Source organism: Oncorhynchus tshawytscha, linkage group LG29 (assembly GCF_018296145.1).
Source record: "Oncorhynchus tshawytscha isolate Ot180627B linkage group LG29, Otsh_v2.0, whole genome shotgun sequence".
Taxonomy (NCBI): Eukaryota; Metazoa; Chordata; class Actinopteri; order Salmoniformes; family Salmonidae; genus Oncorhynchus; species Oncorhynchus tshawytscha.
In genome coordinates this window covers 1,721,646-1,734,921 of record NC_056457.1, presented here as the reverse complement: position 1 = coordinate 1,734,921, position 13,276 = coordinate 1,721,646, and the positions used below count along the sequence as shown (strand labels likewise).

Here is a 13,276-nt window from a genome sequence, read left to right as displayed (position 1 = left end):
TTAACTAGGCAAGTCAGTTAAGAACAAATTCTTATTTTCAATGACGGCCTAGGAACTGTGGGTTAACTGCCTGTTCAGGGTCAGAACGACAGATTTGTACCTTGTCAGCTTGGGATTTGAACTTGCAACCTGCCGGTTACTAGTCCAACGCTCTAACCACTAGGATACCCTACCACCCCCCTACCGTATGAATACATTCTGAAGGCACTATTTCATCAGTAGACTAATAAATTAAATGCTTTTGAGTTGTAGTGGGAGGACCACACAACATGTCATCACGTGACTCCCAAGTTTACTTTGATATAATAGTTATATCAATATATACAAAAGTGGTCAGATGACGTGGATGCAGGACTGTTTTGCTAGCAAAGACTGGAATATGTTCCGGGATTTATCCAATGGCAATGAAGAGTACACCACCTCAGTCACCGGCTTCATCAATAAGTGCGTCGATGAACCAGAAGCCTCAGATTATAGGCAACATCTGCACTGAGCCAAAGCCATGAGCTGTCGCTTTTAACCTCTCTGGGATATGTGGGAAGCTAGCATCCCACCTGGCCAAAAGCCAGTGAAAATGCAGAGCGCCAAATTCAAATAAATGACTATAAAAATCAAACTTTCATAAAATCACACATGTAAGATACCAAATTAAAAGCTACACGTGTTGTGAATCCAGCCAACATGTCAGATTTCAAAAAGGCTTTTCGGCAAAAGCAAACAATGCTATTATCTGAGGATAGCACCATAGTAAACAAAGAGAGAAAACATATTTCAACCCTGCAGGCGCGACACAAAACACAGAAATAAAAATATAAAATCATGCATTACCTTTAACGAGCTTCTTTTGTTGGCACTCCAATATGTCTAATAAACATCACAAATGGTCCTTTTGTTCGATTAATTCCGTTGATATATATCCAAAATGTCCATTTATTTGGCGCGTTTGATCCAGAAAAACACCTGTTCCAACTTGCTACACTACAAAATACCTCAAAACTTTGCCAAAACTACAAAATATCTCAAAACTTTGCCAAAACATTTCAAACTACTTTTGTAATACAACTTTAGGTATTTTTAAGTAAATAATCGATCAAATTAAAGACGGGATGATCTGTGTTCAATACCGGAAGAAAACAAACTGACGCTACCTTTCTGGTCACGTGCCTCTATCTAACAGTACACTTGAAGTGACCCTCGTTTTGAACAGGGCTACTTCTTCATTACACAAAGGAAAAACCTCAACCAATTTCTAAAGACTGGTGACATTTAAGGATCTGCAAGACGGTCCCTTAGAAATCTGGATTCCCAATGAAAACCCATTGAAAAGAGTGACCTAAAAAAAAAAAAGAAATCTGAATGGTTTGCCCTCTGGATTTCGCCTGCTTCATAAGTTCTGTTATACTCAGACATGATTCAAACAGTTTTAGAAACTTCAGTGTTTTCTATCCAAATAATATGCATATCTTATCTTCTGAGGATGAGTAGCAGGCAGTTGAATATGGGCATGCATTTAATCCGGACGTGAAAATACTGCCCCCTGTCACCAAGAAGTTAAGGAGCAGGACTAACCCGGAAGCTTATAAGAAATCCCACTCTGACCGCCGACGAACCATCAAACAGGCAAAGCGTTTAATACAGGACTAAGGAGGTATCCTACTACACCGGCTCTGATGCTTGTTGGATGTGGCAGGGCTCGCAAACTATTATGGACTACAAAAAGGAAACCCAGCCACAACCCAGTGACGCGAGCCGACCAGACGGGCTAAATGCCTTCAAGGAAAGCAACACTGAAACAAGAATGTGAGCACCAGTTGTTCCCAGACGCCAGTGTGATCACACTCTCCGTAGCAGATGTGAGCAAGACCATTAGCCTCTTAAGGATCGGACAATTTTATTCAATTTGCTGAAAATGGGCAAGACTGTTAAACAGGTCAACATTCACAAGGCCAGATGGATTACCAGGACGTGTACTCAAAGCATGCGCGGACCAACTGGCAAGTGTCTTTCATTGATATTTTCCACCTCTCCCCGACCAAGTCAGTAATACCTACATGTTTCAAGCAGACCACCATAGTCCCTGTGCCCAAGAAAGCAAAGATTACCTGCCTAAATGACTACCGCCCCATAGCACTTATGTCGGTAGCCATGAAGTGCTTTGAATGGCTGGTCACATCATCATCCAGGAAATCCTAGCCCACTAATTCACGTACCACCCCAACAGATCCACACCTTTCCCACCTGGACAAAAGGAACACCTATGTGAGAATGCTGTTCATTGACCACAGCTCAAGTGTTCAACACCATAGTGCCCACGAAGCCCATCACTAAGCTAAGGACCCTGGGATTAAACACCTCCCTCTGCAACTGGATCCTGGACTTCCTTACCGGCCACCACCAGGTGGAAAGGGTAGGCAACACCACATCTTCCACGTTGATCCTCAACACGGGGGCACTACAGAGGTGCGTGCTTAGATCCCACCTGCACTCCCAAGCAAAACTCCAACATCTTTAAGTTGGCTGACGGCCTGATTACAGACAACAATGAGATGGAGGTCAGAGACCTGGCAGTGTGGTGCCAGGAGAACCTCCTCTCCCACAATTTGAGCAAGACAACTACAGGACTACAGGAAAAGGAGTGCCAAACACGCTTCAATTCACATCGATGGGGCTGTAGTGGAGCAGGTTGAGAGTTTCAAGTTGCTTGGCGTCCACGTCACCAACAAACTATCATGGTCCCAACACACCAAGAAAGTTATGAAGAGGGCATACCAACGCCTTTTCCCCCGCAGGAGACTGACAAGATTTGTCATGGGTCCCCAGATCCTCAAAAAGTTTGACGCCCAAAGCCATAATAAGAGTGCTGAACAATAAATCAAATGGACAACCGACCGTTTTTTACACTGCTACGACTTTATTATCTATGCAGTCACTTTACTCCTACTTACATGTACAAATTACCTCGACTAACCTGTACTCCCGCACATTGACTAGGTACCGGTATTCAATGTATAACGCCTCATTAATATGGTATTTTTGTGTTATTTTAATTTGATTTAGTAAATAGTTGAAGTCGGGAGTTTACATACACCTTAGCCAAATACATTTAAACTTTTTTTTTTTTTACCATCCCTGACATTAAATCCTAGTAAAAAAATCTGTCTTAGGACAGTTAAGAACACCACTTTATTTTAAGAATGTGAAATGCCAGAATAATATAATGACTTATTTCAGCTTTTATTTCTTTCATCACATTCCCAGTGGGTCAGAAGTCTTACACACTCAATTGGTATTTGGTAGTATTGCCTTTAAATTGTTTAACTTGGGTCAAACATTTCAGGTAGCCTTCCACAAGCTTCCCACAATAAGTTGGGTACATTTTAGCAATTTCCTCCTGACAGAGCTGGTGTAACTGAGTCAGGTTTGTAGGCCTCCTTGCTCGCACACCTTTTCTGCATACACATTTTCTATAGGTTTGAGGTCAGTGCTCTGTGGTGGCCACTCCAATACCTTGACTGTGTTGTCCTTAAGCCATTTTGTCACAACTTTGGAAGTATGCTTGGGGTCGTATTCCATTTGGAAGCCCCATTTGCGACCAAGCTTTAACTTCATTGGGATAGGGGGCAGAATTTTCACGTCCGGATGAAAAGCATGCCCAAAGTAAACTGCCGGTTTCTCAGGCCCAGAAGCTAGGATATGCATATAATTGGTAGATTTAGATAGACATAATTTAAAGTTTTAGAAACGTAGTGTTTTCTGCGAGTGTAACAGAACATATTTGAGAGGACAAACCACCCAGGAAATTTTGTTGTCGTTGTCACTGTTTTCAATTGGTTTTCTATAGGAAACCTGTGAGGAACCTGGTTGCCGTTCCTATGGCTTCCACTAGCTGTCATCAGTCTTGAGAAATTGGTTGATGTTTTTCTTTTGAGAAATGAAGAAGTAGGGCTGTTCATTGTGAGTGTCAAGCCAAGTGGACTTTTCTGTGTGACGCCGGTGAACTGGAGCTCGCTCCGTGTTGTTTTTTTAAAATCTACTATTGAACACCGTATATTCCGTCTTAGATATCCTAAAACATAAATAATCGATCAAATTTAATGTCGGATTAGGAAAGTTGTTTGAAATGTTTGTTTACAGGTAACTTATTAGATACTTTGTAGTCATGTTGGGCGAGTTGGAACTGATGTATTTCTGAAACAATCGCGCCAAATAAATGGACATTTTGGGGATATAAAGAAGGAATTTATCGACCAAAAGGACCATTTGTGATTATTCTGGGACATTTTGGAGTGCCAACAGAAGAAGATCTTTAAAGGTAAGGCATGAATTATCGGTATTTCTGACTTTTGTGTCGCACCTGCCTGGTTGAAATATGTTTTTCATGTGTTGGTATGCGGGGCACTGTCCTCAGATAAACGCATGGCTTGCTTTCGCCGTAAAGCCTTAGAAATCTGACTCGGCGGCTGGCTTTACAACAAGTTAAGCTTTATTTTGATGTATATCACTTGTGATTTTATGAAAGTTAAATATTTATAGTATTGAATTTGGCGTGCTGCAATTTCACCGGATGTTGAGGCGGGACGCTAGCGTCCTACTGATCCGAAAGAAAACTTTCTGACTGATGTCTTGAGATGTTGCTTCAATATATCCACATAATTTTTCTGCCTCATGATGCCATCTATTTTGTGAAGTGCACCAGTCCCTCCTGTAGCAAAGCACCCTCACAACATGATTCTGCCACCCCCGTGCTTCACGATTGGGATAACAATGGTCATTATAGCCAAACGGTTCTATTTTTGTTTCATCAAACCAAAGGACATTTCTCCAAAAAGTACTTTCTTAGTCCCCATGTGCAGTTGCAAGCCGTAGTCTGTCTTTTTTAATGGCGGTTTTGGAGCAGTGGCTTCTTCCTTGCGGCCTTTCAGGTTATGTCGATATTGGACTCGTTTTACTGTGGATATAGATACCGCTGTACCTGTTTCCTCCAGCATCTTCACAAGGTCCTTTGCTGTTGTTCTGGGAATGATATGCACTTTTCGCACGTTAATCTGCAGGAGACAGAACGAGTCTCCTTCCTGAATGGTATGATGACTGCGTGGTCCCATGGTGTTTATACTTGCATACTATTGTTTGTACAGATGAACGTGGTACCTTCAGGCGTTTGGAAATTGCGGTCCAAGGATGAACCACACTTGTGGAGGTCTGGTTCATCCTTTTTTCTGAGGTCTTGATTTTCCCATGATGTCAAGCAAAGAGGCACTGTTTGAAGGTAGGCCTTGAAATACATCCACAGGTACACCTCCAATTGACTCAAATGAGGACACTTAGCCTATCAGAAGCTTCTAAAGCCATGACATTTTTGGGAATTTTCCAAGCTGGCACAGTCAACTTAGTGTATGTAAACTTCTGACCCACTGTAATTGTGACACAGTGAATTATAAGTGAAATAATCTGTCTGTAAGCAATTGTTGGAAAAAGTACTTGTGTCATGCACAAAGTAGATGTCCTAACCGACTTGCCAAAACCATAGTTTGTTAACAAGAAATTTGTGGAGTGGTTGAAAAACAAGGTTTAATGACTCCAACCTAAGTGTATGTAAAAATGTTGATTTGACATGGCTGTCTCAAAAAATGGACATCAAAATATTCAAATATAATGATATAACTCAAAAGATCCCCAATGATTGTACAGAGCAGTAGCAGAGTTTCTGTCTAGATCAATTGCCATTCTCTGACCTTGGCTAATACATATTTCTTTGCCACGGTATTGTTTTGGTATTGAGTATCATAATACTAAACCTGGTATAGAAGTCCAGTCCTTAAACACTGAACCTGGGTATGATTTAGGCCAGTTTGTGATGCTGTGAAACACCAACAGAAAATACTCCTAGGCCCAGACCAGCTAGGTTATAAAGCCAACACAAATACTACCATTCCCTTCACTCATTTACATTACATACAGAACAAGAAAGCCAATACTTGTAATGTGACACATGGATTGAACAGAGTTGCTCTGCAGGCAGAGTGAGGTAGACATGGCTTTGCCTACTTTAGACACAGAGGTTCTAGGCAGGGAGTAGGCTGCTAGGCAGGCAGTAGTTAGTATATTAGACTGGCAAGGCTTTTTTTCACTACTTGGTCTTTTGACCAATCACATCAGATCCTTTTCAGAGCTGATACGTCAAAAGAACAATTAGTGAAAAAAATATTAGAATTGGGCTGCATGTCTAAAAGCAGCCAAATAGACATGGCCTACCAGAGTGGTAGTAGTAGACAGTACCTTGTTCTGTGAGGCTACAGGGGGCGTGCTGAGCAGGGCTTTGTGGTGACCAGCGTTGTTCTGCGGCGTGCTGATCCTGGGTGATACGTAGGAGCGGGGAGAGGAGGCGTCTGACGTCAACGACATGGGGGACTGGTTCGACTGCTGGGCTGTTGGGGGTAACAGAGGGTGGTGAATTATTAGACATCTATCTGGTTTAGATACTTTAAAAATCAACAGTGGCAAGTTGGAATAGGAAGGTTGCCATTGTGGCTCTAAAAACAAACAAGGAAGCCAGATAAAACAACAGGGTGGCTGAAGGCCTACCTTGGTTGGAGAGCTGGGCTGCTTGGGAGAGCAGAGTAGTGATGTTGAAGGCTGACGGGCCGGCTGTGAGGATCTTATGAAGCAACGACTGTAACGACGCTTGAGTGACAGCAGCTTTGAGGACTGGAAAGAGAAGGAAAAAAATAAAAATGGGTGAGGAAAGCTTAGAAATATGGGCTTTTATCTAAAACCATAACATAAGATGATCCCTAACATCACCCCTGTTTTAGAGCCATCAGATCAGCCACACAAAGTGCGCGACCAAACAAAATGTAAACAATGGAGCAAATTAAATTCTATGACTAACTACTCTCTAGCTAGTAAAAATGTCTTTTTACGTAGGCGCAAACTGAATCAGGATGGATTGGGCAATATTACCATAGTATCGGCTAACGTTGATTATTGACAGCCATCGTCGATGGTGATGATATCGTGATGTGACAGACAGTGGTTTACCATATTTGAACTTCACTGGTGCCGCGCATAAGGCCGCAGAACTGAGTCGGCTAGCGCCCAAGTGACATTGAGTCAACTGCCTATTTCTATTTGGTACAATCTTTTTCAATAGAGCAGAACACAAGAGAGGAATCTAGGCTAGACAGAGCGGTGAATTTCACCAAGGCAGTGCAAAATGTCCAGTCAGAAAATATTGTTTCCCTTTTTCCTCGCTCTGTCATATGCATGGGCTTTATAGCCAAAAACTATTCACTTAATGTTTTTATTTTTATAAACTGGACACTCCACTTTAGTGTCTAGAGGTGTATAACAAAATAAAAAATCTCTCCATTCAATATGAATGACATTGGGCTACTACGCTTTCATCGTTCTTTGCATGAAACACAGGCATGCAAGGTTAAAAACCGAATGTCCAATATAGCCTATCATAGAAGCTTTACGACAAACTATTTCCCTAATAGCTATTGAAGGTACTGTTGTCCTAAAGTTGCCACTTTCAGTCTTGTTCTTTTTGAAAGTCAGAGGCTATAGGCCTAGGCTATTCTCAATCACAGCTTTATGAGAACTGGAACAAACAATAGACTTAAGAGAGAAAAGAGGCAAAGCAATTAGTATTCAGTTCTTTAGACTGTAGACTATGCTTCCATCCAACCCATGATTTATTATGTAACTCACTGGGACGATAAACCGAAAATGACAGACATTTCTGAGTCATACTGAAGCAATTTTGCATATGTCGGTATTTTTCGATGATTAGACAATATTCCTTCATGTCGTTTCATTTGAACTAAGACTACAGCAGCCAACCAGAGCTGTGTTCTATTCCATATTCCACTGCTTTTAAATCAGGGCAAGGTGACTGGTAACATGACTGAATACCAAACAGTGCAGCTATTCCCTCCGCAAGGCTATCAAACAAGCTAAGCGTCAGTATAGAGACAAAGTAGAATCTCAATTCAACGGCTCAGACACAAGAGGTATGTGGCAGGGTCTACAGTCAATCACGGACTACAAGAAGAAAACCAGCCCAGTCACAGACCAGGATGTCTTGCTCCCAGGCAGACTAAATAACTTTTTTGCCCGCTTTGAGGACAATTCAGTGCCACTGACACGGCCTGCAACCAAAACATGCAGACTCTCCTTCACTGCAGCCGAGGTGAGTAAAACATTTAAACGTGTTAACCCTCGCAAGGCTGCAGGCCCAGACGGCATCCCCAGCCGCGCCCTCAGAGCATGCGCAGACCAGCTGGCCGGTGTGTTCACGGACATATTCAATCAATCCCTATACCAGTCTGCTGTTCCCACATGCTTCAAGAGGGCCACCATTGTTCCTGTTCGCAAGAAAGCTAAGGTAACTGAGCTAAACGACTACCGCCCCTTTGAGAGACTAGTCAAGGACCATATCACCTCCACCCTACCTGACACCCTAGACCCACTCCAATTTGCTTACCGCCCAAATAGGTCCACAGACGATGCAATCTCAACCACACTGCACACTGCCCTAACCAATCTGGACAAGAGGAATACCTATGTGAGAATGCTGTTCATCGACTACAGCTCGGCATTCAACACCATAGTACCCTCCAAGCTCGTCATCAAGCTCGAGACCCTGGGTCTCGACCCCGCCCTGTGCAACTGGGTACTGGACTTCCTGACGGTCCGCCCCAAGGTGGTGAGGGTAGGCAACAACATCTCCACCCCGCTGATCCTCAACACTGGGGCCCCACAAGGGTGCGTTCTGAGCCCTCTCCTGTACTCCCTGTTCACCCACGACTGCGTGGCCACGCACGCCTCGAACTCAATCATCAAGTTTGCGGACACAACAGTGGTAGGCTTGATTACCAACAACGACGAGACGGCCTACAGGGAGGAGGTGAGGACCCTCGGAGTGTGGTGTCAGGAAAATAACCTCACACTCAACATCAACCAAACTAAGGAGATGATTGTGGACTTCAGGAAACAGCAGAGGGAACACCCCCCTATCCACATCGATGGAACAGTAGTGGAGAGGGTAGTAAGTTTTAAGTTCCTCGGCGTACACATCACAGACAAACTGAATTGGTCCACTCACACAGACAGCATCGTGAAGAAGGCGCAGCAGCGCCTCTTCAACCTCAGGAGGCTGAAGAAATTCGGCTTGTCACCAAAAGCACACAAACTTCTACAGATGCACAATCGAGAGCATCCTGGCGGGCTGTATCACCGCCTGGTACGGCAACTGCTCCGCCCACAACCGTAAGGCTCTCCAGAGGGTAGTGAGGTCTGCACAACGCATCACCGGAGGCAAACTACCTGCCCTCCAGGACATCTACAGCACCCGATATCACAGGAAGGTCAAAAAGATCAAGGACAACCAACCGAGCCACTGCCTGTTCACCCCGCTATCATCCAGAAGGCGAGGTCAGTACAGGTGCATCAAAGCTGGGACCGAGAGACTGAGAAATAGCCATCTCAAGGCCATCAGACTGTTAAATTGCCATCACTAGGCACATAGAATGCTGCATATATACATAGACTTGAAATTACTGGCCACTTTAATAATGTTTAAGTATTTTACATTATTCATCTCATATTAAAGTTTATTTATATTTAACCTTTACTTAACAAGGCAAGTCAGTCGCTCTGACATTGTTCGTCCAAATATTTATATATTCTTAATTCCATTCCTTTAGATTGTGTGTATTGTTAGAAATTCCTGCAATGTTGGAGCTAGAAACACAAGCATTTCTTTACATGCGCAACATCTGCTAAACACGTGTATGTGACAAATAAAATTTGATTTGTCGCATGCGATTTAGCCCTATAGCCCAATGGTGGTTTTAGCAGTGTCTTATTTTGTATTTTTTTTAAGCATGTGATTTTTAGGGGGTTGGCCAATATATGATGATATTGCGCACTATCACAATCTTTTATGAGTACACAATCACGACAGGACAAAGGTTGACGTCACCCAACTCTATAACACGCAGGACAAATGCGCCGGAGTGTAAGGGCTGACGTCTTACCGGCTTTCAACCAATCATGCTATTTTGTTGGTTTTTCGTGTTGTTCATAACTTGTTTTGTACATAATATTACTGCTACCTCTTATAACCAAAAAGAGCTTCTGGACATCAGAACTGGGATTATTCACCTCAAATTGGACGAGGAGTTACACTCAATGAGTCGGACATGAAGGATATCCCACAGACACATGACCAGGCCCAAATCCCCGTGATTCGCTGGAGAAGGAAACGGAGATTGAAGCAATCACTGGAAAAGAAATGGGACGAACTGAAAGCACGTATATCCTACCAACGGGACATTGAAAACGGTAATATCTTATGTCTCACCGTGTAGTGGCTGTACAGCTGGAGGGTTATAGACTATCAGCAGAATAGAACACCAGCCTCTGGTAAGACAAGAGGCAGGGGCATATGCATTTATGTAAACAGCTGGTGTGCGATATCTAAGGAAGTCAAAGTTTGGCTCGCCTGAGGCCGAGTATCTCCTGATAAGCTGAAGACCACACTATCTAGCTAGAGAGTTTGTATTTTTCGTAGCTGTCTACATACCACTACAGAGCAAGGTTGGAACAAAAACCGCACTCAATGAGCTGTATTCCCCCATAAGCAAACAGGAAAATGCTCTCCCAGTGGCGGTAACTTTAATGTAATCTATCAGCATGTTAAATGAGCAAACCAGAGGGGGGAAAAAATAAAATAAAATCTAGACCACCTTTACTCCACACACGGAGCTCTTCCTCGACCCTTCATTTGGCAAATCTGACCATAACTCTATCCTCCCGATTCCTGCTTACACGCAAAAATGAAAGTTGGAAGCACCAGTGACTCAGTTTATTTTTTAAAAGGTGGTCAGATGAAGCAGTTAAACTACAGGACTGTTTTGCGTGCAGACTGGAATATACTCTGGGACTCTTTCGATGGCATTAAGGAGTGCACCACAGTCATTGGCTTCATCAATAAGTGCATCGATGTCGTCGTCCCCACAGTGACTGTACGTACATACCCCAACCAGAAGCCATGATTACAAGCAACATTCGCACTGAGCTAAAGGGTAGAGCTTTCACTTTCAAGGAGCGGGACTCTAACCCGGAAGCTTATAAGAAATCCCGCTATGCCCTCCGACAAACCATCAAACAAGCAAAGTGTCAATAAAGGACTAAGATCGAATCGTACTACACCAGCTCCGAAGCTCGTCGGATGTGGCAGGGCTTGCAAACTATTAGACTACAAAAGGGAAGTACAGCCGAGAGCTGCCCAGTGACACAAGCCTACCAGATGAGTTAAATGGCTAGCTAGTAAGTGGGGTGTGCGCTAATAGCGTTTTAAACGTCACTCGCTCAGACTTGGAGTAGTTATTCCCCTTGCTCTGCAAGGGCCGCGGCTTTTGTGGAGCGATGGGTAACGCTGCTTCGAGTGTGGCTGTTGTCGATGTGTTCCTGGTTCGAGCCCAGGTAGGGGCGAGGAGAGGGACAGAAGCTATACTGTTTCACTGGCAATACTAGAGTGCCTATAAGAACATCCAATAGTCAAATGTATATGAAATACAAATTGTATAGAGAGAAATAGTCCTATAATTCCTATAATAACTACAACTTAAAACCTCTTACCTTGGAATAGTGAAGTCTCATGTTAAAAAGGAACCACCAACTTTCATATGTTCTCATGTTCTGAGCAAGGAACTTAAAACCTTTGCACTTTTACTTGTCCAACACTTTGTTTTTGCATTATTTAAACCAAATTGAAAATATGTTTCATTTGAGGCTAAATTGATGCATTATATTATTATATTGTATTTGATGTATTATATTAAGTTAAAATAAGTGTTAATTCAGTATTGTTATTGTCATTATTACAAATAAATAATTGTAAAACTTGTATAAAAAAAAAAGTATTTTTTGTTAATATTTTTTCCCCAAATCGGCATCGGCTTTTTTTGGCTCATCCAACAATCGGCATTGAAAAATCATAATCGGCAGACCTCTACTTTGTACCTCACTATTGTTGTCACGATACCATAATTTTGACTCTGACAGCCATACCAGGTTTAGTATCACGATATCATTGGATTAAAAAGGTATATTAGCCAAAGTTACAGAATGGCACTTGATCCAGGCAGATCTTTTGAGTTCAATATCATTACATTTTAAATGTTTTGTCAATTTTTCAGAGAATGCTATGTATGCATTAATGAATCAATTTGCTTTTACCAAACTACATAACGGTAATAATTTATTTGAATGGTAAATCTGTTGATAAACTTGGTAAATCAAGATGTTGCCAAGACCAATTCACAATACAGACTTAATTCCATCAAGTGGAGTATGGGCATACATTGAATTATTGAGCTTGTATTGGCGGATTTCATGGGGCTACATCTATTTGCCTTCCATTTGGGACTTATTTTGTTGTACTTAACATGCATAGAAGAAGCAATCTTTTTTATAACAGAGTATGCTGTCTGTTTAAGACCTAATGACCCCCCCCCAGAGAGAGAGAGACCGCACAGATGTGAGGCAAGAGAGACAAAGTGAACGAATAACATTTTTGGCAGTGACTGAAAATCAGCATTTTTTGCATTATGGTTTGCATATCATCACAAAGTACTAGGGGAGTGAACGGATGTTGGCTTCAGCTGTAAGTTAGCAAGGAAAATTAGCCTACAAAGCTGGAAGCTACTGGTATCTTCTTGCATTGTGTTCTAGCCTGTAATGGACTGTTTTGCGAACAGTAAATAACAGTTGCAACATTTCTACATACTGTGTTGCATTATTCAAGTGTGTTAACTTCTGTGCAGCATGAGTGGGGAGATAACATGATGCAGCCCAGACTCCCAGTGAGTAAAGTGGTTCCTCAGGACAGGTTAGAGCTAGCAATGAATAAGTGTAGCATGCACGGTGCACTCGCACTATAAGGGGACATCAGCTGCGCTGATAGACAGACGTCAATTAGTAGACGACGTGAAACATGACAGAAGTACAGAAAGTTTCATGTTCTAGTATAGAAACATACTAAAATTGCAGTATACCGTGAAACACTACATCAATATGAGATTTTACGTGTTTTTTTGTTTGTTAGAGTGGACCTCCAAACGTAAATAGCATCTCATAGTTATGCATTGTTTCTAACAAATCTGAAATGGTCACGGCACAGAATACAATTTGAAACCTGAAGGCACACATGCTTGAAAACAAGTAATAAAAGCATTACGATGGCTTTGAGTATCTTATGTTGGCT

General features: G+C 42.3%; 1 protein-coding gene across 1 annotated transcript in view; it reads right to left on the bottom strand.

The window, feature by feature from the left end:
• LOC112228047 (WW domain-containing adapter protein with coiled-coil) overlaps positions 1-13,276 on the bottom strand; it is a 70,527-nt gene that overhangs the window by 9,860 nt on the left and 47,391 nt on the right. The window contains exons 8-9 of the mRNA XM_024393191.2: positions 6,583-6,705; positions 6,277-6,425 (exon numbers count right to left, since the gene is read on the bottom strand). Coding sequence (XP_024248959.1) covers positions 6,277-6,425; positions 6,583-6,705 — 272 coding nt within the window. The remainder of the gene's footprint in view (positions 1-6,276; positions 6,426-6,582; positions 6,706-13,276) is intronic.